This window comes from Sphaeramia orbicularis, chromosome 7, assembly GCF_902148855.1.
Source record: "Sphaeramia orbicularis chromosome 7, fSphaOr1.1, whole genome shotgun sequence".
NCBI lineage: Eukaryota > Metazoa > Chordata > Actinopteri > Kurtiformes > Apogonidae > Sphaeramia > Sphaeramia orbicularis.
The window spans coordinates 22,595,016-22,621,000 of record NC_043963.1 but is presented as its reverse complement, the minus strand read 5'-3'; the positions used below and the strand labels follow the sequence as shown (position 1 = coordinate 22,621,000).

At 37.3% G+C, this 25,985-nt stretch overlaps 1 protein-coding gene across 5 annotated transcripts in view; it reads left to right on the top strand.

Moving 5' to 3' along the window:
* The first annotated feature begins 491 nt into the window (after nucleotides 1-491).
* The window catches only part of LOC115423220 (arf-GAP with coiled-coil, ANK repeat and PH domain-containing protein 3-like), a 99,574-nt gene continuing 74,080 nt past the window's right edge, over nucleotides 492-25,985 (top strand). For all 5 annotated transcript variants that reach the window (XM_030139994.1, XM_030139991.1, XM_030139993.1 and 2 more), the window contains exon 1: nucleotides 492-684. In XM_030139994.1, coding sequence (XP_029995854.1) covers nucleotides 638-684 — 47 coding nt within the window. In that variant the 5' untranslated portion in view covers nucleotides 492-637. The remainder of the gene's footprint in view (nucleotides 685-25,985) is intronic.

Here is a 25,985-nt window from a genome sequence, read left to right as displayed (position 1 = left end):
GTAACAGTATTACATTTTTTAAAATTGATATACAAATGCAAATAAAATATAGTTTTACTTTTTGGATGGAAGCATATTTACTAGCATCAACTAGGAGCTCCTGGATGAAACCATATCATGAAATAAGGAGGGGTGAAGAGTAATATGATGAAAGAGCTACAATATTTATTGTACCCTGTGAAGCTAACATCCTTTTATGGTGAGAAGTTAATCATTTTTAAAAAATAACTGTAACCCTACCATGTTCTGAGGCTTGTCATGCTCCCACTGAATCATTATCAGTCTTCTTCCCCTTATGGTACTGTATAGAGTTAATATTTAACGATAAACGTCAGTATGTATACCCTGGTAGCTTTTTTTTTATTTGCACTAAAATGAATAAAGGGAAGTAGAAACATTAGATGAGGAAGCTACACTTTCCGAGCTTCTGTGCGGTGTGTGAATGCGTCATGAGGTCCAGGGCAGAGTGAATGGGCTGTGGATGATCAGAGCAGGACTGACTGTGGGAAGGGAACCACTGCTGGAGCTGCACACAAACGGACCATCACAGCCTGGTATCGGATACTTATCTGTGCTTTACTTCACCCGGGACATGAGATCTGCATTTTAGACACGACGACTTTTATTCCAGCCCAAAATGACGGTGGACTTTGAAGACTGTATTAAAGATTCACCCCGGTTTAGGTAAGAACATGCAACCCATGTGTCTGCAGAAAAATACTCCTGAAACTGTTGAGCGCGTCGGTTTGTATTATTAATCGTCATGTATGAGTAAGAATACAATGTAAACTTATCTTTTCCTCCACTGTTTTTATGTTGGATTTAATTGTAGGGACATGTTGGGATTAAAAACCCTGATCCGATAAATGGTGTTTGGATTACAATTACAGTTTGGCATAGAAAATCAGATTTATAGGCATTTGTTAGTGTTTTCACAGACTCCCATTTAGTCAGTGGGTATGAGGATGAGCCACCCAGTCTTCTATGAGTTGTCACATGTTCTCAGATCAGTCATATCTGTCCTCATGTTGCTTTTCCCGCGGCTGGCACCAGTTTTTCTAATTCCCCCTCATTCATTTGACAGCCTCATATACATGTCTGTGTTAGAGTCCAAGGCAGGGGTGTCAAACTCATTTTAGTTCAGGGGCCATATTCAGCTGAATTTCATCTGCAGTGGGCCAAACCAGTAAAATAATAACAGAATAACCTATAAATAATGACAACTCTAAATTTTTGTCTTTGTTTTAGTGTAAAAAACCCCCCATTAAATTAGAAAAATACATACTTTTATAAACTATCAAAAAAAAAAAAAAAAGAAATTTAAATTAAAAAACCTAAGAAAATTTTGTGCAATTTTAACAATATTACTCCTCAGCTTATCATTTCTACAAGTACATTATGGATCAGATCTACAAAGACACTAAACATTGAGGAACAGGCAGAAAAAAATATTAAAATTGTGCTTAATTTTCTTTAGACATTTCAGGTTGTTCATATTTGTTCAGGTTATTCACATTTTAGTGTTACAGGATAGTTTGTAAATGTAAATATTTTCATAATTTAATGTTATTTTTTACACGAAAACAAAGGAAAAAAATTAAGTTGTTGAGTCTAGATTTTGTTTTTGGCTTAATTGAAGATTTTTTTTTACTTAATTGAAGATTGTTTCTGGCTTAATTCAACGTTTTTTTACTTGAAGATTTTTTTTTTTTTTTTTTTGCTTAATTCAACATTTTTTTTGCTAAATTTGAAAATTATTTTTGGCTTAATTCAAGATTTTTGTTACTTAATTGAAGATTATTTTTTTTTGACTTAATTAAAGATTTTTTTTACTTGAAGATTTTTTTAAACTTTATTCAAGATTTTTTTTTTGCTTAATTCAAGATTTTTTTTACTTAATTGAAGATTTTTTTTGTTTAATTCAACTTTTTTTTTACTTAATTGAAGTTTTTTTTGTCTTAATTTAAAATTTTTTTGCTAAATTTGAGATTTTTTTTGTCTTAATTCAAGATTTTTTCCTTAATTCAAGCAATTTTTTTTTTATTTTTTTTTATTTTTTTTTTTACTTGATTCAATTCAAGACTGTGGAATTTTTGCACTTGGCAAAAACATCCCAGGGGCCAAACTGGACCCTTTGGCGGGCTGCATGTGGCCCCCGGGCCGCATGTTTGACACCCCTGGTCTAAGGCGATCATGTCACTGCTGGCTTTTATTAGAGGCATTTCAGGATCAATAAAGGTAATTGGTTGAAATAATTTACAGTAATGTTATAGTCCAGGAATTCCTCTTAACTGTGATTTTGATTATTTATGAGCTCCCAGAGGATGAGGTTCAAGCTGTGTCACTGATCACAGAATCAGAGGAAACTGAAGGATTTCACACACAGCTCGTGCCAGAGACTCTGACCGCTGTGAACTAAAGGTTACATAAATAAGAAGAGGAATTTTCTACACCCACAGCTGAACCTGGCCTTCGCTCTTCCCCCCCAAGAGCCTCCCCCGGGGTGGTGAGGGGTGTCTCAGATCCTCTCTAAACCAGGGTTCTTTTACACTTATGTGTGTGTTTGTGTGCGCTCCCACAGATAGAATCTCCTCTCCAAATCAAAGACTTCCCAGACTTGGCAGCAGCACCTTAATGACTGCCATCTGGGTTGTTGGAGAAAGGCACATCTCAGGAAGCGCTGACTGAATGGTATTTGCACTAACCTTCTTCTTTGCTGTTTCATATGCTAAGCAGAGTGAAACAAGCTGCATTCTAAACAGTCACTAGTTATTTAGAGCTGAGAAGATTCCATGGAAATGTGCCTCTTTGGATTAGGGATGTAACGATATGAAAATTTCATATCACCGTTATTGTGACCAAAAGTATCACGATTATCATTATTATCACGGAATTGTTGAAATTGTGCTCAGAATGTTCAAAAAGTACTAATACAGGCACTGAAGTAATTTAACCAAGTTGTGTTTTGAAAAACAAAAAAACTAAAAACAACCAAATAAAATAATTGGCACAATGCACTTTCTGTTGGCAGAAACAATCAAATATTAACTCTTAGTGATCTGAGCCTATTTTGGCCATTTTTCAGTACTTTTGATTTTCCTTTTATATACTATATAAACCAGGGGTGTCAAACTCATTTTAGTTCAGGGGCCACATACGGCCTAATATGAAATAAAGTGGGCTGGACCAGTAAAATAATGTAAATAATAGGATAAGAACTTAGAAATAATATCAACTCCAAAGTTTTCTCTGTTTTTGAGTGAAAAAAGTACAATTCCGTAAATAAAATGTTTACATCTACAAACCGTACTTGAACGTAACGTGAACAAATATGAACAACCTGAAAATTCTTAAGAAAGATAAGTGTAATTTTAACAATATTACACCTCAGTTTATCATTTATACATGTGCATCACAACTTACAGATCACAGTGGATCTACAAAACCACAAAACATTTAGTAAGAGGCAGAATATTGTTAAAATACTACATACTTCTCTTAAGGCATTTCAGGCTGTTCATATTTTTTGTGAAAAGCCAGTCTGTAAATGTAAACATTTGTGTATTTTTACTTTTTTGACACTAAAACAAAAAGGAAAAATTAGCTTTTTTTCATTATTTATAGGTTATTATGGTAGTATTTTACTGGTCTGACCCACTTTAGATTGAACATCCTTGATTGATAATATCTTCAGTGTAATTTTTACATTTCACAAATTCATCCCAGGGGCCGGATTGGACCCTTTGGCGGGCTGGTTTTGGCTCTCGGGCCGCATGTTTAACACCTGTGATATAAACAAATGTATACTATACCCATGTTTGGGATGTTATTTTTCAGCACAACTTCATCTATATCATCTGCCTATTATTTTTTTCCACTTTAACCTACTATATCAACTTAAAAGGACAAAAAACACACACAAAAAAAATAGAAAATCCGATTTGAAAAATATATATAATTTATTGCATAAATAACACAAAGATGCTTAACGAACCTTTTCAAAGACTTTAAAAGTATATTGGTTCCAAATATTAGGTATATAAAATCAGATTTGTAATAAATAAAAACTATACTCAAATATTTGACATAAAAGCAGATCTTTACATAGGCGTTTTCTCCTCTAAAAGTGCGGTAATCAAACACGGTTATCATGATAATTAGAATTTAAACGGTAATACTAACCATCTGCAATTTTACTGCGGTTTATCGTTATACCGGTAATCGTTACATCCCTACTTTGGATCAAACACCCACAGAGGAGGTACTGAGATGCTCCCATGCTCCATATGAAGTTATTGTAAGAAATCCCCCTGTTTCTGATGAGTCTTTTATCTACGGGCCAGAGTGTTTAAATGACTAGAAGCGATGCAGAAAGACACAAAGTAAACTCATGTTCTCGTAGCCACTGAAGCCTGTAACAGCATTTTGAGGCGGCATTCAAACAGCTCTTTTGTGGAGCTAAAAGAGGTTTGAGTGTTATGTAACAACCCCGGAGGTGGATGACTGGAAGGATGCGAGAAAATCAAGGCTTTTCACTCTTCGCAACTGCATGACACATTGCTTCCCACATGTAGAAAACCGTTAAGGAAATAAATCAGCGCCTCACAATTATCTGTCACGTGTTGCAGGTTCTTTTACTTGGACCATGTGGAATAAAGTAAACTCTACAGTAAGACTCTCTATATGCAGCTGAGGCACTTTCCACCAACATGATAAATGAACTGTCCACTTCAGGCCCTGAACGTCCCCTGGACAAACTCCCCGGTGTGTATTGTGCCTTTTAGTCTCTATGGATACGCCGACTCGGACAGATGTAAGATCGCAACCGCTGATGCTCCTCGCCACATCTGTTTTGAGAAAGTGGTCTGTAATGATTACACGGCCGCAGGAACTTGTGTGTTTGTGTTTGCTCCAGCACAACATTGGCAACACACAACGTTTGAGCTGTTTTCTCCCCACTGACACGTTAATTTGAGGTCCCACTCACACTCTGTTGGAAGATAATGTTGTGGAACACACAGCGTGGAGCTCATATAGCTGTTTAAACAGATAGATAGATAGAAAGATAGAAAGGAAATAGAGGTCGACCGATATGGGTTTTTCTAAGGCCGATGCCGATTTTTAAAAAATTTGGTCTGATATCGACTAGAGCCCGACCAATTAATCGGCCGGCCGATTAATCGGGCCGATTATAGCGTATCACCAATTAATCAACATCGGCCAATATGTAGCCGATGTAGCTGATATATTAACTTTTTTTGCTGCGCAGAGATTCTGTTGCTTGCTGCTCCTGTGTGTGTGTGTGTGTGTGCTGCCTGGAGAATAAGAGGAACTTTAAAGTGAGTTAGTGTCACTTTCACTCCTGCTTGGACAATGACGCTATCACCTCCCCATACAAAATCACATAATCACGGAGCCACCCCCCCCCCCCCCCGCCTCACGCGCTCTGACAAGGATGGACCGCTAAACCACCCCCCGCCCCCATCTTATGAAGTATTCACCCCCCCCACACCCCCCCACACACCCATGTCCGTGCACTTCCTGTCTACCTCACAGTTTCATTCTGCAGGCAGGCCTGGGTGTTAATAGTGTAGGGGAGACCGGGGACAGTTGTAACACAGGTCAGTTGTAACTCTTGCAATTGCTGTAATCAGGAACAACTTAGGACTCACCTAATTCTCTCTGCACATGCTCAGTTTAGTCCTTAGTCCACATAAGAAGTTGTAGTGCTGTGAGGCAGACACATGAAAATTTGTGAGTGAAAATATAATTTTGTGGTCAGTCATATTTTTTGCTCAAATTATTTTTGTGATTGCATAGTTTGCATTTGAAAGTCGTGTCAATTATATTTGTGAGATAAACAAAGATTTATGCAACTGTTTATCCACCTGTCCACAATTATCTAATATAAGATTATTATATCCTGTGTAGATCAGTGTTCTTATTCTATATATCTTATAAACCTGCAGGGGGAGTGGCCTACACGGACCACTCCCCCTGCAGGTTTATAAGTCCAGTTTTTGAAGGAGCTAAACCAGTCCAGTTGAAACAAGAAGAATTACTGATCAAATGTTGGCTTCCAAAAAACAAAAAATTAAGGCCAATGGCTGATATTGAAAAAAAATCTATATATTGGCCTGATATATCGGCCGGCCATACATTGGTCTACCTCTATAATAAAACGCTACTTGTAATGTATATATATTTACGTATGAATGTGTATAAGAATTTTCAAGAATATGTATATAAGAATAAGGGTAGTTTACAGAATTAAAACTTTCTTAATCCAACCTTTTGTCACTTATCCTCCTGGTTTTCCATTACACTTAATACACAGAATTAGGTTCTAATTGTGGTTCTAAGAGTCAGAACCAGTGTTAAATCCTCCAGTATTTATTCAGAGCTTGAGCCTCTATTTCATCAATGGGCTTCTTTCTCATTTGGCGGGATTTTCAGCGTGCTTTACGGCCCGTTCCCGTGTCCTAACAGTCCTTCTGCAGAATATGACTATTGTCCGTAGAGATCCTTGCTTCCGCTGGGAGACAGGCTCCTTTCACTGGGTCTGAATGGCCCAGGGCAGGGAGCCCGTGATGATCCTTCCTCCCTTCCTATGTGACCAGCTGGGGGTGGAGAGAAGACGCTGGATGCGCCTTGATGGTTTGGAGCTTGTCAGTGACTCAGAGTAGAGCTGAAACCATGGGCAGACTGGGAATCCGGGGCCGATGACCTGTGGCGCTTACAGCCTGTGTGTCCGTGTGAGTCTGTGAGAGAACGACGACATGGATGGGTTTGTGACACAGAGTCACATGACAGGGTGGGGGGGGGGCAGGTCAAATGGAGAAGCCTGGTATGAAGGAATGTAAAGCATCTGGTGTAATGTCTCGCTTTGTAAAAGATGTCAAAACAGTGCTTTTTTTTTTTTTTTTTTTGTAGAAAGCAAGTAATCACATTATAGGCTGTGGGATGTTTGTAGGCCTGGGAAATATTCTGCTTATCAGTCTGATTCTTTATTGATTCAGTAGTTTATTCCTGATCAGTTTTCAGTGCAGAAAAAGTTAGTATAGATGAAACACAACTCATGTCCATAAAGCTACAATAATCAAACGGTGATATTAGTTGACAACTCTTGATAATTAATAATTGTTAATTCTTCAAGAAAAAGAGTTGTGGATCAAACAAGACATTTTGGGATGGATGAGGGAAACCATATCCCTATTTTTGTTGATTAATCTCACATATTAACCCTCATACTATTGTTACAGTTTAAAAAAAAAGGAGTAAATGCAGAAGTCTCCTGTCCTCTCACACCACTCTACACATTACACATTACATATTACATGACATACATTTCAAAGACACATTACATTATTATTACATAACATAGACACACATTACATATTTATGAATTTTTTTTGCCTAAACAGGTCAATGAACTACATCTCTTCTCACCAACATCAAAATGGTTGCTGTCTTAGCAAATGTAACCTTAATCTTGAAGAGCGAGCTGAAAACGTTAACATAAAAATGTGAAAATCACTACGATTTTGTCATTTTGAGTGACTCTGACTAGAGTGTGGAGAGAGGCAGTTATGATGGCATCACCTCTGCAGCTCTCTATTGTGTAGTCTTTTTATTTACATGTTTTCAAAATTCAGTACTTCAATAGTTTTACATCAAACTCCAGTTTTCTTGGCCTATAAAATTAGCTTTTAAATTGATAAACATGTGTAAGTGATGTAAAATTCAGATAGGATCAAAAACTAGCTTGTCCCTTCTACTGTTGACTGTAATGCAATGTTTTTCTGAAACAGAGCAAAACTGTAAAAAGCAGAACTTAAGCTCTCTATTATATAGAAACATGTTTATCTCTTCAACACTTTTGTTTAACACCGTTTGTATCTTGCTTTGCGAAATGATTCAGTTTTTTCCTTTGTTTTATGACTCAGACTTGTTGCAGCTTTCTAACAGTGTATGTGTGTGAGTTCAACGTCATATTTTGCAATGTGCAACTGCCAGGAAAACATGCCAGTTTAAAGGAATTGATGAGCTTAAAGGCAAACGGCTCTAATCAAACTGGTTCTCAACTGGAACCGGTTCTTCATGTCCATATTTGTTTGTTTATGCTACTCTGTACAGATAGCCTAGCTTTAATATTAAATTGTGCTCAGCCCCAAAGCACTCAAATTGTTAAATAAACAACACAGAACTATTGTAGTGCTTCTTCTGGATGACTTCCTGGTTTATCTCCAACCAACTGTTTTTTTTTTTAGCTAAGATCAAAGCTGTCAGCGCTTCTCAGTGTACATTATTCTAGACCCTTCCCCAATATTTAGGCCTCCCTTGAGTTCATTTATGGACACTGTGCATTGTTTAGTGAACTGGAAAGTACCAAACTCTTTTTCCCCTCTGGAATTTTTATATTGTAAGATGTTCTCTACCCCTCTGTTTCCTTCTCTGTGGGGAAGGAATTTATAGGCTTACATTAGCTGGTATATTTAATACACACTAACTGAAAGAAATTTTTATTAAGAACATGTTCTCCACAATCCAAGATGGGGCGTTAGTGCTTGGAGGGATGCTGAATTCCAAAGATCAGATTCATCTTGGTTCATAGTGGTTACAAATCGTCTTTTGGGAGGTGGTCCTGGAAGATCTGCATCTCCAGCTGCATGGAGCTGGAAGGGATTTCTACAACGTGGTCTTGTTGCTTCTGCTCTATTTCAGACTGACCTCCTTCCATCTTTGAATCTGTGTCAGTGGCCCTTATGTTCAGCCAAGAGTGTTTCTTCAACACTGTCACTTTGGTCAGTAAGACCGGAGGGGGAGGATGCTATTATTGCAATTAAAATAACACTTTGCTCATATCAAGCGGGTCCCTGTCACATCCATTTGGCCAAGCAGCAGCAAACACAGCTTTATCATGAAATTGCAAGGACCAGTTGCACAGTTTGCCCTTTGTGAAGCATTTAAGCTTTGAACTAAATATAGTTGATAAAACATGCATCCTGATTGAATGACCTCTGTGCATGATGTCTATGTCAGATGCATTAAACTCATGCTCTGCTACTGTCTCTACTACCCATGTGAGTTTATTCTGCTACTTTAATTTTCATCCATGCACTTGATTTAATGACAGAAGAGGCTCAGTGGCACTGCCCAGCATGCATTTCTGCATCTTGTTAAGGGTGTCAGTGAGCTCTGTGCGCTGCAGCTAACAACTCCAGGTAATGAAAGTGACAGGGATTAAAGCTGGCAGCGTGCAGCTCGATGCCCGTGTGTCCTAATCGGGGATTAGCCCACATTCCTCCGCTCAATCCCTGGACAAAAAGGTGTCGCACCTTAATGTAAAACTAGTGTCTTCTTGATGTGAAGGACTGTAATGTGATCTAATGATACATCAAGCAATATGGTTTTTTAATCACTGCATTGTTGACCCCCTGTGGAGCGGGTGCAGCACCATTAGCACAATTGCTTTCATCTTGCTTAAATGAGACCAGATGAAGGGCTACTTGGTGCCTCAGAGCTCACCAGGACTCCAGTCGGAGCATGTAGGGCAGCTGTTGGAAGGCTGTTCATTGATTATCAGCACGTTTCTAGGAATTTATATGTTCTCGGCAAACTTAGGCTGAAATAGATTGGCTGCATACAGGTGTATACCATGTATTATAACAATCATGATAACAATAACCAATGCTATTCATGTCCAAGGTTATAATAGTTTTGGATTTTTCATTATAGTTTAATTTTATTTAGTTTTGACTTTTTTTCTCTAATTCAGTTAGTTTTAATTAGTTTTTAGAGAAGGTTTGCTAGTTTTTATTAGTTTTGATTTTTTTTCTAAACGCTTAGTTTTAATTTAGTTTTAGTATTAATTTTAGTTTTGTCGTATCTTTTATCTTCTTCACCGTCATATTCAAATAAATCCCAGACAGGACTCTGCTGCTTTCTCCCAACTTTAGTCTCCATGTTTCCAGGTAGAGTGGGGACGAGAAGACGACTGTAACCCACAAGTGATGACAAGTGACAGACTGTGAAGTGCCATATTGGTGCCGCTAGCTAAAATTGCTAGAGCGAAATACATCGCTTTCGTATCAATCCGACGTTGACGAAAATGAAAACGAAGGGAATTTTATCCATAATTTTTATACGTTTTAATTAGTTTTGTAAGCACGCAATACAGTTTATTAGTTGTTGTTTTTTTCTTTTAACTATAGTTTTTATTTATTTCAATTAACGGAAATGTTTTTACAATTCTAGTTTTTGTCATTTCGTTAGTTTTCATTAACGATAATAACCTTGTTCATGTCAACATTATAACTCTAATAGTAACTAAGACCAGATGCATCTAAAAACCAGGGAAGCATCAGTATCTCAACTCCAAACCAAGTTTTTTTTTTCTTTAGTAGTAGTTGTAGTTTATTCTGTCATTAATTACTTTAAACAAAAAACAAAAACAACATATCCATTGTTCCATATACAATGCAACCGAAAGGGTTTAGGCTGAAGTAAAGACTTATTTTACCTAACCTTATTTACAATTAACAGAATGTTTCCACAAGAAAACGAACATCAAATTTAAAAAAAAATAAATAAAAAATCAATGTAACTGTACAGCAGAAGAGAATTCATATTTAATTTTAATTCAAGTAAATCATGTCCTTATCTCAACTACCAATATTGATCCTAGTCTTTTAAACAAGTATTTTCTTTAGTCATTCCTGAGCTCTATCTTTTTGAATAATAGTTAATTTGTACATCTTTTTAAAAGTTTCAGTATAAATTAAACATATAGCATGTATATGTTTTGGTTTCTTACTAAAAACTACAAGAAAAGACCTAGATTAAGTAGTATTAGATTATGGTAGAAGCTTTTATATAATTTCACATGAAAATCTATTGGATAATGTATTAAAGTTTAGAGATTTGTGCTATCGTGACCAAAACAAATGAGTTGTTGAATAAAATATCAATTATTTCTCTAGATTTGAACATTATTGATGTGATGTAAGTGCACAAGTCAACACAATATAAAACATAAGCTTAGTCATTTTTAGGTACAGTTTAATTCAATATTGCATGGTGTAGTTTTAACCTCAAATGTAATGGATTTAATACGGTATAATCATAACCAATCCTAATGTTAGACAGATAGGTAGTTGTACTTTATTGATCCCAAACTGAGAAATTGCAGTGTAGCAGCAACATTACATACAATTTAAAAAAAGAAAAAAAGGGGAAAAAGTAGAACACAAGAGCAAACACATTATACATAATAAATTTGAAAAAGGTGCAAATTGACACATAAAGTGCAATTGATTAGACTCCATCTATGAGAAGGATGAAAGGTCAAAGAGTTCAAACCCAAAACAGTTACCTTTGAATGCAAAAGGAGATATTTGAAAGTCATAATATAAAATAAACACTAATATACAATTAAGTAACATGTTAAAAGACCAGCGCAGAAAATGGTTTTATTTTACACAGCATTATTCTTTACATCCACAGTTAACTGATGATTTGTGTCAATGGAGATTAATGTCTTTGAGATGCAGAGATGATGTCATCCTAGAGCCTTTTGTGTTATTGGAGGAGTAGGGGTGGGGTTTGGGGGTCACTGCATGAGTCCTGGCCGTCCCCCCTTCTTCTTCCATTGTAATACATAGCAAGACGTTTCACACACTGCACGCACACACACACACACACACAGAGCCATGAAAAGCAGTGTGTTGCATGCCGAACAGTGTTAATCTGCTTCTGTTGGGCATCCTGAGAGGTGACAAAGACCCAGAGTTTGAGCCAGCGCCGACACAGGACTGGCTTCCAGGGAGTGTGTGAACAGTTTATTAAGTACGATGAAATCTAATAGTCAGAGCTCATGCCTGCTACTCTGCTCATTTCCTCTTGTCTCTCTTTCACATCAGCCATCCGGTATTGCCACAGGTTGCACATGCTGAGCTGCAGACATTGAATCAGCACTATGGCAACATCCTGACCTCTAAATGATGGATGAATTGTAGTAAATTGCCATTAGTATTCTTATCACAAGCCATGGTGAATAGAACTGGCAATGACTAATGCAAAGCAGGGGATTCAGAAAACAAGAGTGGGGCTTGTGAGTGCAGTATCACACTGTGGCCATTTTTAACGGTGATGATCCAAGCCTTTGGTCTTACTTCACAGTGTGAGTGAATAAAATCGCACAAGAATTCTTCATTTATTTACCCTAGCAGATTGGATTATGGTAATGGAGAGTACAGTTGCAGCTGTCGATAATGTTTGTAATGGGTCAAAATGCAGTAACGTCCCGTCAGAGAGTGAACTATAATTGATTGTCATTACAACATTTATTTCAATATAAAGTAGCTCCTTGTTTTGGTAATCCTTTATGGTCCATCTAAAGCAGGGGTGGGCAATTAATTTTCTTATGGGGCCACATGAGAAACTTTGACAATTATTAAGGGCCGAATCAATGCTCTTGCAGCTCTGCTCAATATGCAGTATGTCTTTATAAAAACAGTAAATGAAACAATACAATGACACAATGAAAATGTAGAGCACAGAATATAACTATTTAATGAATAGTCACAAAAACATTTCTGAAAATGTGTAAAACCAGCTCCATGTTAACTTTACATTAAAAACCATAAATGCAGCTTTGTTTGTTTGCATATCTCAGTTCCTTTTCTGAATTCAGTGAAGAAATACTTTGAAGTCCATGTCTTGTTAAAATCTTTGCATTCTTAATCAAACTTTCTTTTTTTTTTGGCATTAGCTGACATCTTAATGGGCTGAAACTGACCAACAAACAAATAAGCTTTATTATAACCATAGGCTTTATGCTGAGTATGGAAAGTATGTGCAGAAAAATGCTAATTTAGCGGATCCTACAAAATAAAAGCTGTGCCGTTGCATTGGTTGCATCTATTACCATGACATCTATTTGCATTGACTTTTAATTTGCCAGTGACCTCATGCAGGTCAGGGTCAGCTATCGGGCCGCATGTGGCCCGCGGGCCTTACTTTGCCCAGGTCTGATCTAAAGCAAAAATGAATTTAAAAGTAAAAATGTGGGTCATTTAGCAACGCTAATCTGTCAAATTGTCTCTAAAATATCCCGTTAGAAAGATTTCAAATACCATATTTTTACCCTAATCGATTCATTTTTAGATTATTTACTTCAGTTAGATTAAATTTGATTAGCTGTTTATTTGTTGTTGTTCCTCTTCTTCATCATTGTTTTTTTAATAGTTTTTATCTATTTTTTTTTTTTATAGTTATTGTTTTGCTATTTTTTGTAGTATTTCTTGTGTACTATGTATATCTGGTGTTGTGCTGCTATTTGAACCTCACTTTCCTGAGGGTTCTGCCCAAAGGATTAGTTAAATTCTATCTAATCTAATGTAATGTAATCTAATGTCTTTTTTCCCCCAGAAAAAGCTGAAACAGCAATCACAAAAAGTATAAAAATAAAAGAACTTGAAACAATTCTGAATAGAAATAACAACAAACAGGTCCAATAACACTTACAAACAACATGTGCACTGCAGTCTTCAACACATTTGTATCTAAGTTACTAACTCACTAACAACTTGAGATGGAGCTAGCATACAACTTAAAAAAAAATAAAGGCAAATATTTTTAATGTTTGTGTGACAGCTTAAAAGTTTAAAGGAATAAGAGATGGTAATTTGTCCTTGTCTCTTGTTTGTGTTAATTATCGCGTCATGTGCGTCACATTAAGTGTCCGTGTAAAACTCAACAGTGGAACCAATGTTTAGAAGCAGCGGAATTATGGAAACAAAGCTACGATTCAGGAAAATTGTAATCAAATAATTTTTTTAATCAGTTCGAGTTGATTAATCGTTTCAGCTCTAATCGAGACCAAACATCTGATCTCAATTCTTTATAGTGGTACATATCAGACATCTCATGCGGTTTTTCCTTGATATAACAGAGAAAGGCCTAATCATCTTTTTTTTTTTTTTGACGGAGGTGTTGAATGTGTGTGTGTGCTGAAGCAGAACAAGCAGGTTGTTGGAATCCCTCGATTTTGGATTAGTATCATCTGCGTACCTCTAACCCTGTTTGACCTGCATAGAGAGAGTTAAGCCTCAGATGCAACGTGACTTCATGGCTGCATGACTGTAATTCTGAGTTAATATAAATAGTCTGACTAATGTTCCCGGTGGATTATACATACTGTAAAGTGGAGCTGTCAGATGGACTGCGTAGACCACCAGTGTAATACACAGCAGTTATTCCCTTCCTTTCTCCTCTGACCAGTCATTTTTTCTTTGCTTTCACATCATGTTAACTGCTTAGAGAGCCTGGATTGTGTAAAATGTTTGCTTCCTCTCTCATGAGTGCATGACCTAGAAACATTACACAGTGGTCTGAGCTTTAGGTTTGAAAAATCAGATTAATCTGTATCAGGTTTTCTCATTAAGCGTGCAGTGAGTGGAGCCTGGACAGTGTTTCACAGACTACAGTTTTACATTTAACATATACATTAATTGGAAAATACCCGATTTCCTCAACACATAATGGCTGCCTTTTTCCTATCTCGTGGCCATATCTTTCAGCTGGGGTTTTAGACGGCGCTGGAGGAGATTTTTAAGATGTTTTTAAGGCGCTTGCCCTTCAGAAAAGACACCATGTGAGGAGTTGTCCTCAGCGATTGGGCTTTGGCCGTTAGTGTGCGTCATTTGTCAGCAGACTGTCAGACAGCGTACAATGTTGACTTTTATTCACCCTCATTGTACCACACCAGACTTCATGAAGAAAAAAATCAGGCTTCATACTTAACCCTTATGAGTCCACATCACAGAACCGATTTAAGATGACGTAGCAAGATGGAGCCTAGCTGAGTCTTCTGTCAACACGTGTGGAAAGCGCAGATGTCAAAATACTGGGAAGCCAATTGTGTTGAAAGGCCAAGTAAAACCAGACCCATGATAACCAATAAACACATAATTTTCACCAATATTGTCATCACATTTGGTGCAAGAAGAGTCAGTAAAAACTGGCCTCTAATGGAAGTGCGTCTTTGAATCACATTTGGTGGAAAAGTGAACTACATCAACCAATCAGATGTGTCTATATAAATAGTTGGTTTTAGTTTTCTGAGTTGTAAAAATGGTTTATTGAACATGTTTGTGGCATCATATTGTGACACCAGATTATCTTGTAAATAGCTGTATTTACATAATAAAATCAGCAATGTAAATTCAGTACAAGTCAGTGAACATATGGTCCTTATCTACAGAGTGTAAAAGCTGCTCTGAAGGTAGTGTTAAAATTTCAGTGTCAATTTAACTTTAGTTAGTTAATATTTTGCACTTAATTACACTTGAATGTGTTGATTGAGTTTTACTCTATAAAGTAAATGACACTGGGTGAGGTGGGGTTTAAGTGTTAATTAGAAATTACTCTTAACTCTTTCCAAGCGTTAAACTTACTTCACTCCAAGTGTTGTTTGAGAAATGACTCTACAGTGTTCTTGTATATCCTGATTTAACTTGATTTAGTATTTTTTTTACACTGTGTATCTTACACTGAAATTTTTCTGAAATTTCACAGGGGTGCATTTTACACCAATTACTGTTAATATAACTGTCAGTGTATCTAAACTTTATCACCTTATGTTTTACTCTGCTGAATTTGTGTTATTTTTCTAAAAAACACAAGAGGTATTGCATGCATAACTTTTTATTTGCTAAATTTGTAATTGGAAAAAAAAAGTTGTTCATTTATATATTCACTCTAAGTTATAAAAATGGTTCGGTCAACATGTTTTTGGTGAAAAACTGTAAAGAATCTTACTTTTTCCTCCTCAGATTTCATGTTTTTTGTGTGATTTTAGGTTCAGTGTGTTAACACAGGCATGTCAAATGAAAGATAACAGTAAAGTCACACAGGTGAGGTTCTGCTGAAAAAACAAAACAAAACAAAAAAAAAACGGCCAAAACACACTCAAACTTCTAAGGGTTAAATGTGTGTTTGACAGGTCAAGTGGAATAGCTGAAAAGAGACTTATGACTAACAGATTTCACTGTTTAATGTCATGTCTCTGAAACTTCTCCCCTGATGACCAGCCCGTTGGAAAGAGTCAGTCCTGTGGGGGAAGCGGCTGGGTGGTTTCCAGGTGTGTCAACATCAGCCCAAGCTGATGCAGTACCTATAACCCCACAGGTCAGGAAATGGAATGAAGTTATTGATAGAAGTGGGGATTCCATCCACACAGCTGGGGCTATTTGTCACCACCGTGGGAATATGAACTGACTGTGCTTCCAGGACAAATAATAGGCAGTAAAAATGAAAAGCGTGAAGACGAGATAAGGGGAGAAGTGGTCGGTCTCCACATGCTCGTAGCTCGTCTGCTCGGTACTGAAACACCGAATCACACGTGTACAAGCATCTGTTTTTGATTTGTTCCATCCCTCACACTCTCCCCCTCTCTGTTTTCTCCTTTTCCGTCCTCTCTGCCTTCCTCTGTGTGCGGGGGCAGACTTCTGGACGTGGTTGGGCCAGAACCGGGTCTAGGGACGGGTCAGGAAATGCGTCAGTCTGCTCAAATATTAAAAGCAGGTTCAGAGTAAAAGGGCAAAAGCTCAGTGAGATGGTGCGTGAAGAGGATGCTGACTCCCCTGTTATGACACCCAACTCTGAGTCACAACATAAATCCGTTCAACACCCTTAAACAACTTCAAATGGTAGTAAAACATGAATTCTACTATCACATACATAGGGAGAAGACTGATTATTTCTGTTAAACATTTATTTTTTGTTCTGTCTATTATATAACTGAATTTATGGAAACACATCTTATGTATTTATTCTAAAACACTAGCTACTCTCTTGCTAGCTTGACCAATGCTATGTCTGAGTTAGCTCTTTAATTAGACATTTTAGAAAAAAAAAACAACCTTATATCTAGCTTTTACTATTCAAATTCATGAAGTAATACACTATCTACCACAGTGTTTAGTATTGGAAATGTTACATGTTTAGTGAATGAAAGGATAAGAAGTTGTTAGCTTTAAAAACCTGCAGCTAACACACAAATTAGCTAATTTGCTAATACTTGTACTTTAACATGAGTAACCTATGTTTTTCTGGTCTGCTTAGAAACATAAACTAGTGTCTAGGTTGTACTGTTCGTATTCACAAAATATTAGAGTATCTACTGTGATATTTGGTGTTAGAAATGTAAAAAAACAAGTTGTTAGCTTACAAAAACCTGCAATTAGCATGCAAAATGGCTGATTTGCTAGCACCTGCATTTTTCTTCTCTGCCTTTCATAGTCTGTTTGAAGTACAGAAATGAGCAAATTTGCAAGTTAACTAGCTGCAGCGTTTTGTATTGTACAAATTCACTGATGTGCTAATGCCTGTACTCCAAAATGAGTAGCCTAGTTTTTTTTTTTTTTTTTTTTTTTTTTTTTGGCTTTTCTGCCTTTCACAGACTGCAGCGTATTTTTTACTCCATGTCACATCAACTTTGTGTGGTAGGTTATCACATTCTCTGAACTTTCTCTTAATTGGCATTTACTATAAAGACAGATCAGCCTGAATTTGACTCATTGTTTCTTGTCTGATGTTTTTTTTTTTCTGTCTATTATATAACTGAATATGTAGAAACACATCTTGTGTATTTATTCTAAAATACTAGCTACTCTCTTGCTAGCTTGACCAATGCTATGTCTGAGTTAGCTCTTTAATTAGACATTTTAGAAAACAAAAAAACAACCTTATATCTGGCTTTTACTATTCAAATTCATGAAGTAATACACTATCTACCACAGTGTTAAGTACTGGAAATGTTGCACATTTAGTGAATGAAGGAAGAAGTTGTTAGCTTTAAAAACCTGCAGCTAACACACAAATTAGCTAATTTGCTAATGCCTGTACTTTAACATGAGTAACCTATGTTTTTCTGGTCTGCTTAGAAACATAAACTAGTGTTTAGGTTGTACTGTTCGTATTCACAAAATATAAGAGTATCTACTGTGATATTTGGTGTTAGAAATGTAAAAAAACAAGTTGTTAGCTTACAAAAACCTGCAATTAGCATGCAAAATGGCTGATTTGCTAGCACCTGCATTTTTCTTCTCTGCCTTTCATAGTCTGTTTGAAGTACAGAAATGAGCAAATTTGCAAGTTAACTAGCTGCAGCGTTTTGTATTGTACAAATTCACTGATGTGCTAATGCCTGTACTCCAAAATGAGTAGCCTAGTTTTTTTTAGTGTTTTTTTTTGGCTTTTCTGCCTTTCACAGGATGCAGCATATTTTTTACTCCATGTCACATCAACTTTGTGTGGTAGGTTATCACATTCTCTGAACTTTCTCTTAATTTGCATTTACTATAAAGACAGATCAGCCTGAATTTGACTCATTGTTTCTTGTCTGATGTTTTTTTTTCTGCCTATTATATAACTGAATATGTGGAAACACATCTTATGTATTTAATCTAAAACACTAGCTACTCTCTTGCTAGCTTGACCAATGCTATGTCTGAGTTAGCTCTTTAATTAGACATTTTAGAAAACAAAAAAACAACCTTATATCTGGCTTTTACTATTCAAATTCATGAAGTAATACACTATCTACCACAGTGTTAAGTACTGGAAATGTTACACATTTAGTGAATGAAGGAAGAAGTTGTTAGCTTTAAAAACCTGCAGCTAACACACAAATTAGCTAATTTGCTAATGTCTGTACTTTAACATGAGTAACCTATGTTTTTCTGGTCTGCTTAGAAACATAAACTAGTGTTTAGGTTGTACTGTTCGTATTCACAAAATATAAGAGTATCTACTGTGATATTTGGTGTTAGAAATGTAAAAAAACAAGTTGTTAGCTTACAAAAACCTGCAATTAGCATGCAAAATGGCTGATTTGCTAGCACCTGCATTTTTCTTCTCTGCCTTTCATAGTCTGTTTGAAGTACAGAAATGAGCAAATTTGCAAGTTAACTAGCTGCAGCGTTTTGTATTGTACAAATTCACTGATGTGCTAATGCCTGTACTCCAAAATGAGTAGCCTAGTTTTTTTTTTTTTTGGCTTTTCTGCCTTTCACAGACTGCAGTGTATTTTTTACTCCATGTCACATCAACTTTGTGTGGTAGTATATCACATTCTCTGAACTTTCTCTTAATTTGCATTTACTATAAAGACAGATCAGCCTGAATTTGACTCATTGTTTCTTGCCTGATGTTTGTTGGAGAGTGTGGTTTTAAGTGACCATGGAGCTGTGACTCAAGGTCGTTTTTTTCTCACAAAACTCTGTAATTTGCTCCATTTTTACCCCACACTGAGGCTGGCAGAGTGATGTATAATTCTCCAGAGGGCCATTTTCAGTGTTTCAGCATTGTTAACTAAAGACAGGCTGCTCCCATGCTCTATTTGACTGCACGCTTTCATTGTTTAGCACATCAAGTGTCACTGTTTATTTGCTTTCATTCTCCTACTGGATATTTCTCAAAGTCTGTGGGGTTGCTGAGGAAGATTAGTTAAAAGGGGTTCTGTCATTGCCTTCTTTACGGTTTGTCTGTAGCTTAGAAAGGTCTCATCAAGGCTTGAAAAAGAAAACGTGCAGCGAATGCCATGTTCTCTCATTATCCCCCCGATGCTTTGATTCATTGTTAGTCATCCTTGCTGTCAGTGTCACAGTCTCTGCTGGTTGACACAGGAGTCACATCAACATTCAGGTTAAGGGGCTGATGGAACGGGGTCAAAGGGCATGGAGGAAAGCCAGAGGTTGACGTCAGTGGTACGATGCGGGCTTTAACCAAGAGGAAACACCTGGGGTAAAACCAGAAGGAAATGATGATCCAACTCCTGTCTTTTACTGTTGTTCAGAGCTGACACTGTAATATTCACGTGATACAGTGCTACCAACTCCTCAGTAAGGAAAGCAACTATTGGCCGTTCTAAAAGTTGCTAAATGACATCATCAGCTAATTTGCAAAATTGGAAATGTGAATATAATTATAAAGAACAATGTAGACAAGAGTAATAACATTGTGGGAAAGACAAATACAAGTATAAAAACACCCTAAATATGTTTAGAACTACAAATGAACTATACTGTACTCTTTCATTATTTTTTGTTACGATTCCAACCCTCCTCCTTTATCTGGGCTAAAGTTACCCACAAGAGACACTCTGCCGGAGTTACTTAAGTTATTTATTTGTTTGTTTAGTTTTAGCTTAATTTTTTAAAGTTTTGTTTGATATTTAACCTTACGGCCCACTTAAGAGACTACAAGTAATGACAAAATATGAAAATTTTTAACCAACATTTTTAATTTTCAGTACACATCAGCAATCTAAATGGACCAAAAGGAGACAATAGAGAAAGCAAATAATGGCAATGTGAGTGATTTATATTCAACATAAAGAATGATTTGTGTTTTTACAAGTCTCTAAAAGTCTCCAATAACACCAAAATTTTTGCTCATTTTTGCTCATTTTTTGATAGAGAAAATATGTACCTTTTTAGTGTTTGAGTCATTTTTCAAAAGTTGCTAAAAGGTTTCAAACACATTTTAAAAGCAGCTAAATTTGTTGCCAGGTGAAAAAAAAAAGTTGCTACAGTAGTCTGAAAAGTTGCTAAATCTTACACCAAATGTGCTAAGCTGGTACCGACAACATGTATGGGCTTTGGAATATGAAACGACACTAACTCCTGTGATGAACTTGCTCTTTGGATTCTTCAAGGCAGCTTCTATTGTTTATTTATTCAGACTAAGTGTAAAATTTTTGGAATTTGAAATGTTGGGTTTAAGTTTTGAAGCTTATCCTGAATGAAGGAAGGTTAATTCATGTGGAAGCTGCCTGTTGTTATAACTGTTGTTTCTGCAAGTCCCATCTCTCAAGCCTTCAGACAGGAAAGAGCTGAATGTTTCACACGTCTGGTATGTCTTTCTAGTGCAAGCCAAGCTGCATGTTTAGCCCACAAAAATGCCGGGAAGACTCCCAAGCTCAGCCCCACCACTGCCGGACACATCACGCCTGTGTACGTGAGAGGTTTTCACAGAGGGAATTCAGCTATTTCACCAAAATGTCAGGGTGTTACACTGTAGGATTGCCTGGCTGTGAGCAGTACTCTATTCTGCTCCACTTTATCCATCGAGTCTGGTGTGTTGCCCAGAAAAAGGCTGCGAGAAGCACCATGTCTGTGGGCTTTATTGTCTTCCTCCCTTCAATGGAACATTGTCCAGGCCAGTTCTCACAGCCCAGACCTCTGCTGGATTCTGTGTGTGTGCGCGCTCATGCTTCTCCCGAATATCTTCATTGACATTTTTGTGTGTTGGAGTCATCTCAGACCACCCTGAGTTAATATAAACCTGCGTCGCCAGCCGAGACCTCTCATATCCTGACCTTTCTGTGGCCTGTCAGCCTTTCTCCAGTTTACCCCCACAAATAATCAACAGTGCCCCACCCTCCATCCACGCTTACAATACTGTTATGACGTCACACACATCCTCTTGCATCCTATGTGATAATAAACACATTCTGAAAGTCAACCCTGTTCGTCTCACAGGAAACCCTGGCAGACCAAACTCAGGGGCTAGTTCTTACTAAGGGAGTGGTGTAAAAGCAACAGAGTATTGTTGTGCTGAAAGGGTTAATCCATGTCACATATCCTCTACATGACAGTCTTTGTTGGCTCGCTGTCTGAAGTGCCATTTCCCCTTGGGCTATGTTGGCCTAATTGCGCGACCCCCCATAGCTGATGGGGGGATGGATGGAGCTGGCACTGCATTATGCATGGATACTACACCCAGCTGGTTTTGTCAAAAAGCCCAATTGCCGCCAATATTAAAAACCTCCTCCCTGATCTGTTCCAAATTTTGCAGATTTACAGAGGTGAGGCTTGAACTTGAGGTCCTCTCTATCCTGAATGTTTTAAGAAAAGTGCAGTCATTTTACCTCCAGTTGACATTAGCATCACTGTAATCAGACTTGTTTTTTTTGCATTTTTTATTACATTGCAAATTGCTTTACCATTATGGGTAATATACAATTTCAGTAATGTTTTTTACAATAATCTACCCCAAACTGTCCAAAACGTAACAGTTACAGTTAGAGCTGCATACATTTTTGTCATTGTCGATCAACCTGTTGTCTATAAAATGGTGTTAAATGTCTTATCATTGGCGTATAAACAAAACCTCCTATCTGACAATAAGATATTTAACATTTTCTCCATAAAGTGCATTTTTTGGATAGAAAGTTTCTCAGAGCCCAAGATCATAGCTCGCACCTCAAAGATATTAAGTTTACTACTTATTAAGGTTACATTTTAGGTTACAGGTTACATTTTTCAACTTGAGCAGCTGGAGTTAAGAATTTTGTCTGTTTTTCCTTTAAAAATTGCTCAAATTGATGAATCGATTATTAAGATAGTTGCAGATTCATTTGATAGTAACAACCAAATGATTGAATGGTTGTTGCAGTTTGAGTAGTGGACATATATAACACATACATACAGGAGATATAATGAAAAATATGTAATCAGAGAACGGTAATTTAGCTACTGTTAATGTAGATATAATATATTGTCTATAGGTAGCTGCAAACATTAGCCTGCTACTAATTCTTGTCTTGTTTTTAACTGTTTTGTAGTGATGGGCGATTCACAAACGAATAGCTCAAAAGAATAGATTCAGTTAACATTCATTGAATTCGGGAAAGCAACTGAATCGATTCAGCAACACTTTGCTGATATTTTGTTCTAGTCAGACTCACTCATTAAGTCAGAGGCAGAAGTCTACTATGTGACGCACCATGCAGTAGGTAGTCTCCACGGCAAGATCTGTGATTGTATCGTGAGACTAGTTGCCGGCGATGGACGGACTGAGCTGAGGCATGAACCACTGAATGAAAAAAGGGCCGAGTAGTGCCGAACAGAGAGAGATTAAGGGTTAGAGCTATTGCCACTTTCGCTTGTCAAGTGGTGTAGTGGATTAAACATATGTTTGGGAATTTGGCACCACCAGTTAAGGACCAACGCCTTCTAGATGATTTTTTTAAAATTATTGGTGAATCAAATGAATCGATTCAGAATTGATTCACAACACATGAAGGAACCGAAAGAATCTAGTCAGTAAAAAGAATCGGGCTTCCCATCACTACTGTTTTGTGTAATTTCTGTTTAAATGTAGCTCTATCATCCCAGCTATTGGCCACAGAGAACACTTAGCTTGTAAGAGTCATTTCATTACTTTGAATGTTACAGACCATTGCATCACATCCTCCCGGCTCCTTCCTTCAGTCAGTCTACACCAGCATTTTCTGTTTTTGCCAGTGTTTGTTCCACTAAAGAAGTAAGTTAATGCAGGATTGTCAGTGTCTTATGTGATCATATCAAAGTGGAAGCTGTTGTTTATGGGATTTCTCCAATGACTTCACCACTGACCCTCGAATCGAGGTCACGCAGGACTCATTCTGCTGGCCACATTCCCATACATTGTCTCTTTTCAGCTGCGTGCATCTTGGGATTCCAAGAACAGTGCTGTCAGCAGGAAGTTCAGGAAGTGAGCGCCACATGCACTGTAAATACCAGATACTAAAATTGACAGCTGCATTTATAGAAATCTCTGTCTCTAACGGTTTTATTTTCCCCTTCTGTCACTGCCACATTGCTCCCAGTGGACTCAGATCTTTGTCTGGTACAAAGTGTGACCAGTTATTGACAACTCAGCTCTATAATCTTCTGTACTGTGGTTGTATTAGTAGCTAATACAGCCCTAACCACAAAGCTCTGGAGGTTTTCAGGAACATGAATATTTTGTGGAAAACTTAAAAGGGCAAACCACATGACGTTTAACCTTTAAGACCAGCTTGAATTGGAAGTTTTAGAGGATAGTGTGCTCATCTGGACAGTCTGTACTGATGCCACATTCCTGTGTTTGACCGGCTCATCTCAGAAGTTTTGGCTGACGCAGTGTTTCCCTCAAAGAACTGTAGAGCAATTTTGGTGTAAATACTCAATACTTTACACTTGGTATTATATTATCTTCAGTTACGTACACCTGCTCTTTTCCAACTGCGGCATGATGTATTTCCCAGTGAACCTTTTTAAAGGATTTTACAGCAGTAATTACAGTTTCTGACATTCAGATTTCACATTGAAAGAGTACTAGGGCTACAACTGGATTTTGAATAGTCTTACTTTGTCATAAGATCTACTTTTCAGAGGGATCATAGTGGTCATGCCACTGAAAAGTATATAAACGCATTGTCAAAGCTTTTCTACTCAGCTAACATTCCATTTACTATACTTTATAGAGAGCATTGCATGTAGATGTTGCAGTAACCTAGTATTAATATCACTGCAATGTTATTGCACTGCATTCAGTCGGCATTAACCTTTGATTCTTTATTAAGCTCTGGTGGTATAAATTTGGTCGTTCCAATCTAGGTAATTAATGCAAACACTGCTGCAGTATGTACAGGAAACCACTAATAGTGTTTATTTCACCTCTATACTGTTAATATTTTAATAATATTAGTGCAAAATTATGCAAAAATGCAGTTTCCAATCAGATACAACAACAAAAATCCATCACTCAGCTTAAACCTCCAGATACCAGTGAAAACTAGCTAATGCTAAGCTAATGGTTTGATTGGAGAGAAAATTGTGGTTTATATCGTAGATCATGATTTTTACCTCGACATCATGTGATCTTTTTGGCCAGATTGCTTTTCAGTTTTAAAACATACTACTACAATGTATTTTCTTGAAGTATCCTGTCCAACTGTTCAAGGCCAGTGGACAACATCCGATATTTTGAATAGTCCAATAAACAATGTCAACATTAGAACAAATCCACTTTACGGTTATGTAGAGCCAAGGAATTTCTCTCATCGACTGACTCCTTCCACTCATCTTCAGCTGTACCTCCCCTCGTCTTCCCCAGGCCTTCAACCAGAGGCACCGTGGACAACCTCCCACCAGCCACACCATTACTAATCTGTCGTCTGATTCCCAGATAAGCCTTCGTTTTGGTCCCACCGCTCCCACTGTTTAGTCCTTCCACCTGGGCTGCACCAACAATCAAATCCCTTCAGGAATGATCAGAATAACAGTGATCTTGTCGGGGTATTGAAACAGCTTGAGATGCTTTAAGAGGATGTAAAATCAGTCAGTTGTGTGAATGAAATGTCTTTTTTTTTCGCCCCTTAGTTTAAAGTATGATGTTGCTTTGAGTCTTTTCTCCAGTATTGAAAACTCTCCAGCTGTCTGACTGCAGAATGAAAGGCAATACTGTGCTAAAGACATGTGTTCCAAAGCTGACCCATAGTTAAAGCTTTGAAATATTAATGGAAAGACTGACACAGGAAAGAAAACCCTCAGATCCAACTCCTGTGTAGCACGAGAGAAACTATCTGCCGTATTGCAGGTTATAATTTTCTTATTCAGGCATGTGCTTTGACACGTCTGTCATTCTTCTTATGTAACGAAATAACAGCCTCTCTATTCTTCTAATAACTTTACTCGACTTGGGTCATGTACCCTTAAATCTGTCTGTCTGAGTAGAGGCTAAAATTAGATAATACGTGTGTTTCTTTCCATTTGTCTGAGGCAAAAAATCTCTGGGTCAAGTTAAAAATGGCAACAATGCTATTTTCATTATTTTAGACGTGAAACAGATCTCAGTGGACGATTCATGCGAGAAGGAAGCGGCAAAGGCTTGTCATATTTGCATATTTTCTACTTGAAAGGGCTTTTGATCACATAGATATTCTTTGCATTTGTAGATGATGTCTTTATCTTATTGTACTGTGTGTGTTTGTCCTGTTAAATCTGTAGCTGTGATTGACTGAATACCAAAAAGAGCGGGAAATGCCTCTTCAGCTGTTGCTGTTGGTTAGTAGCGTGTCATTCTCTCTCTCCAGCTTCATATTCTGTGGCTGTGAAACAAACGGCGGAGACATGCTGTGTTTTTTTGTTTTTTTGTTCTTGCTGTTGGCA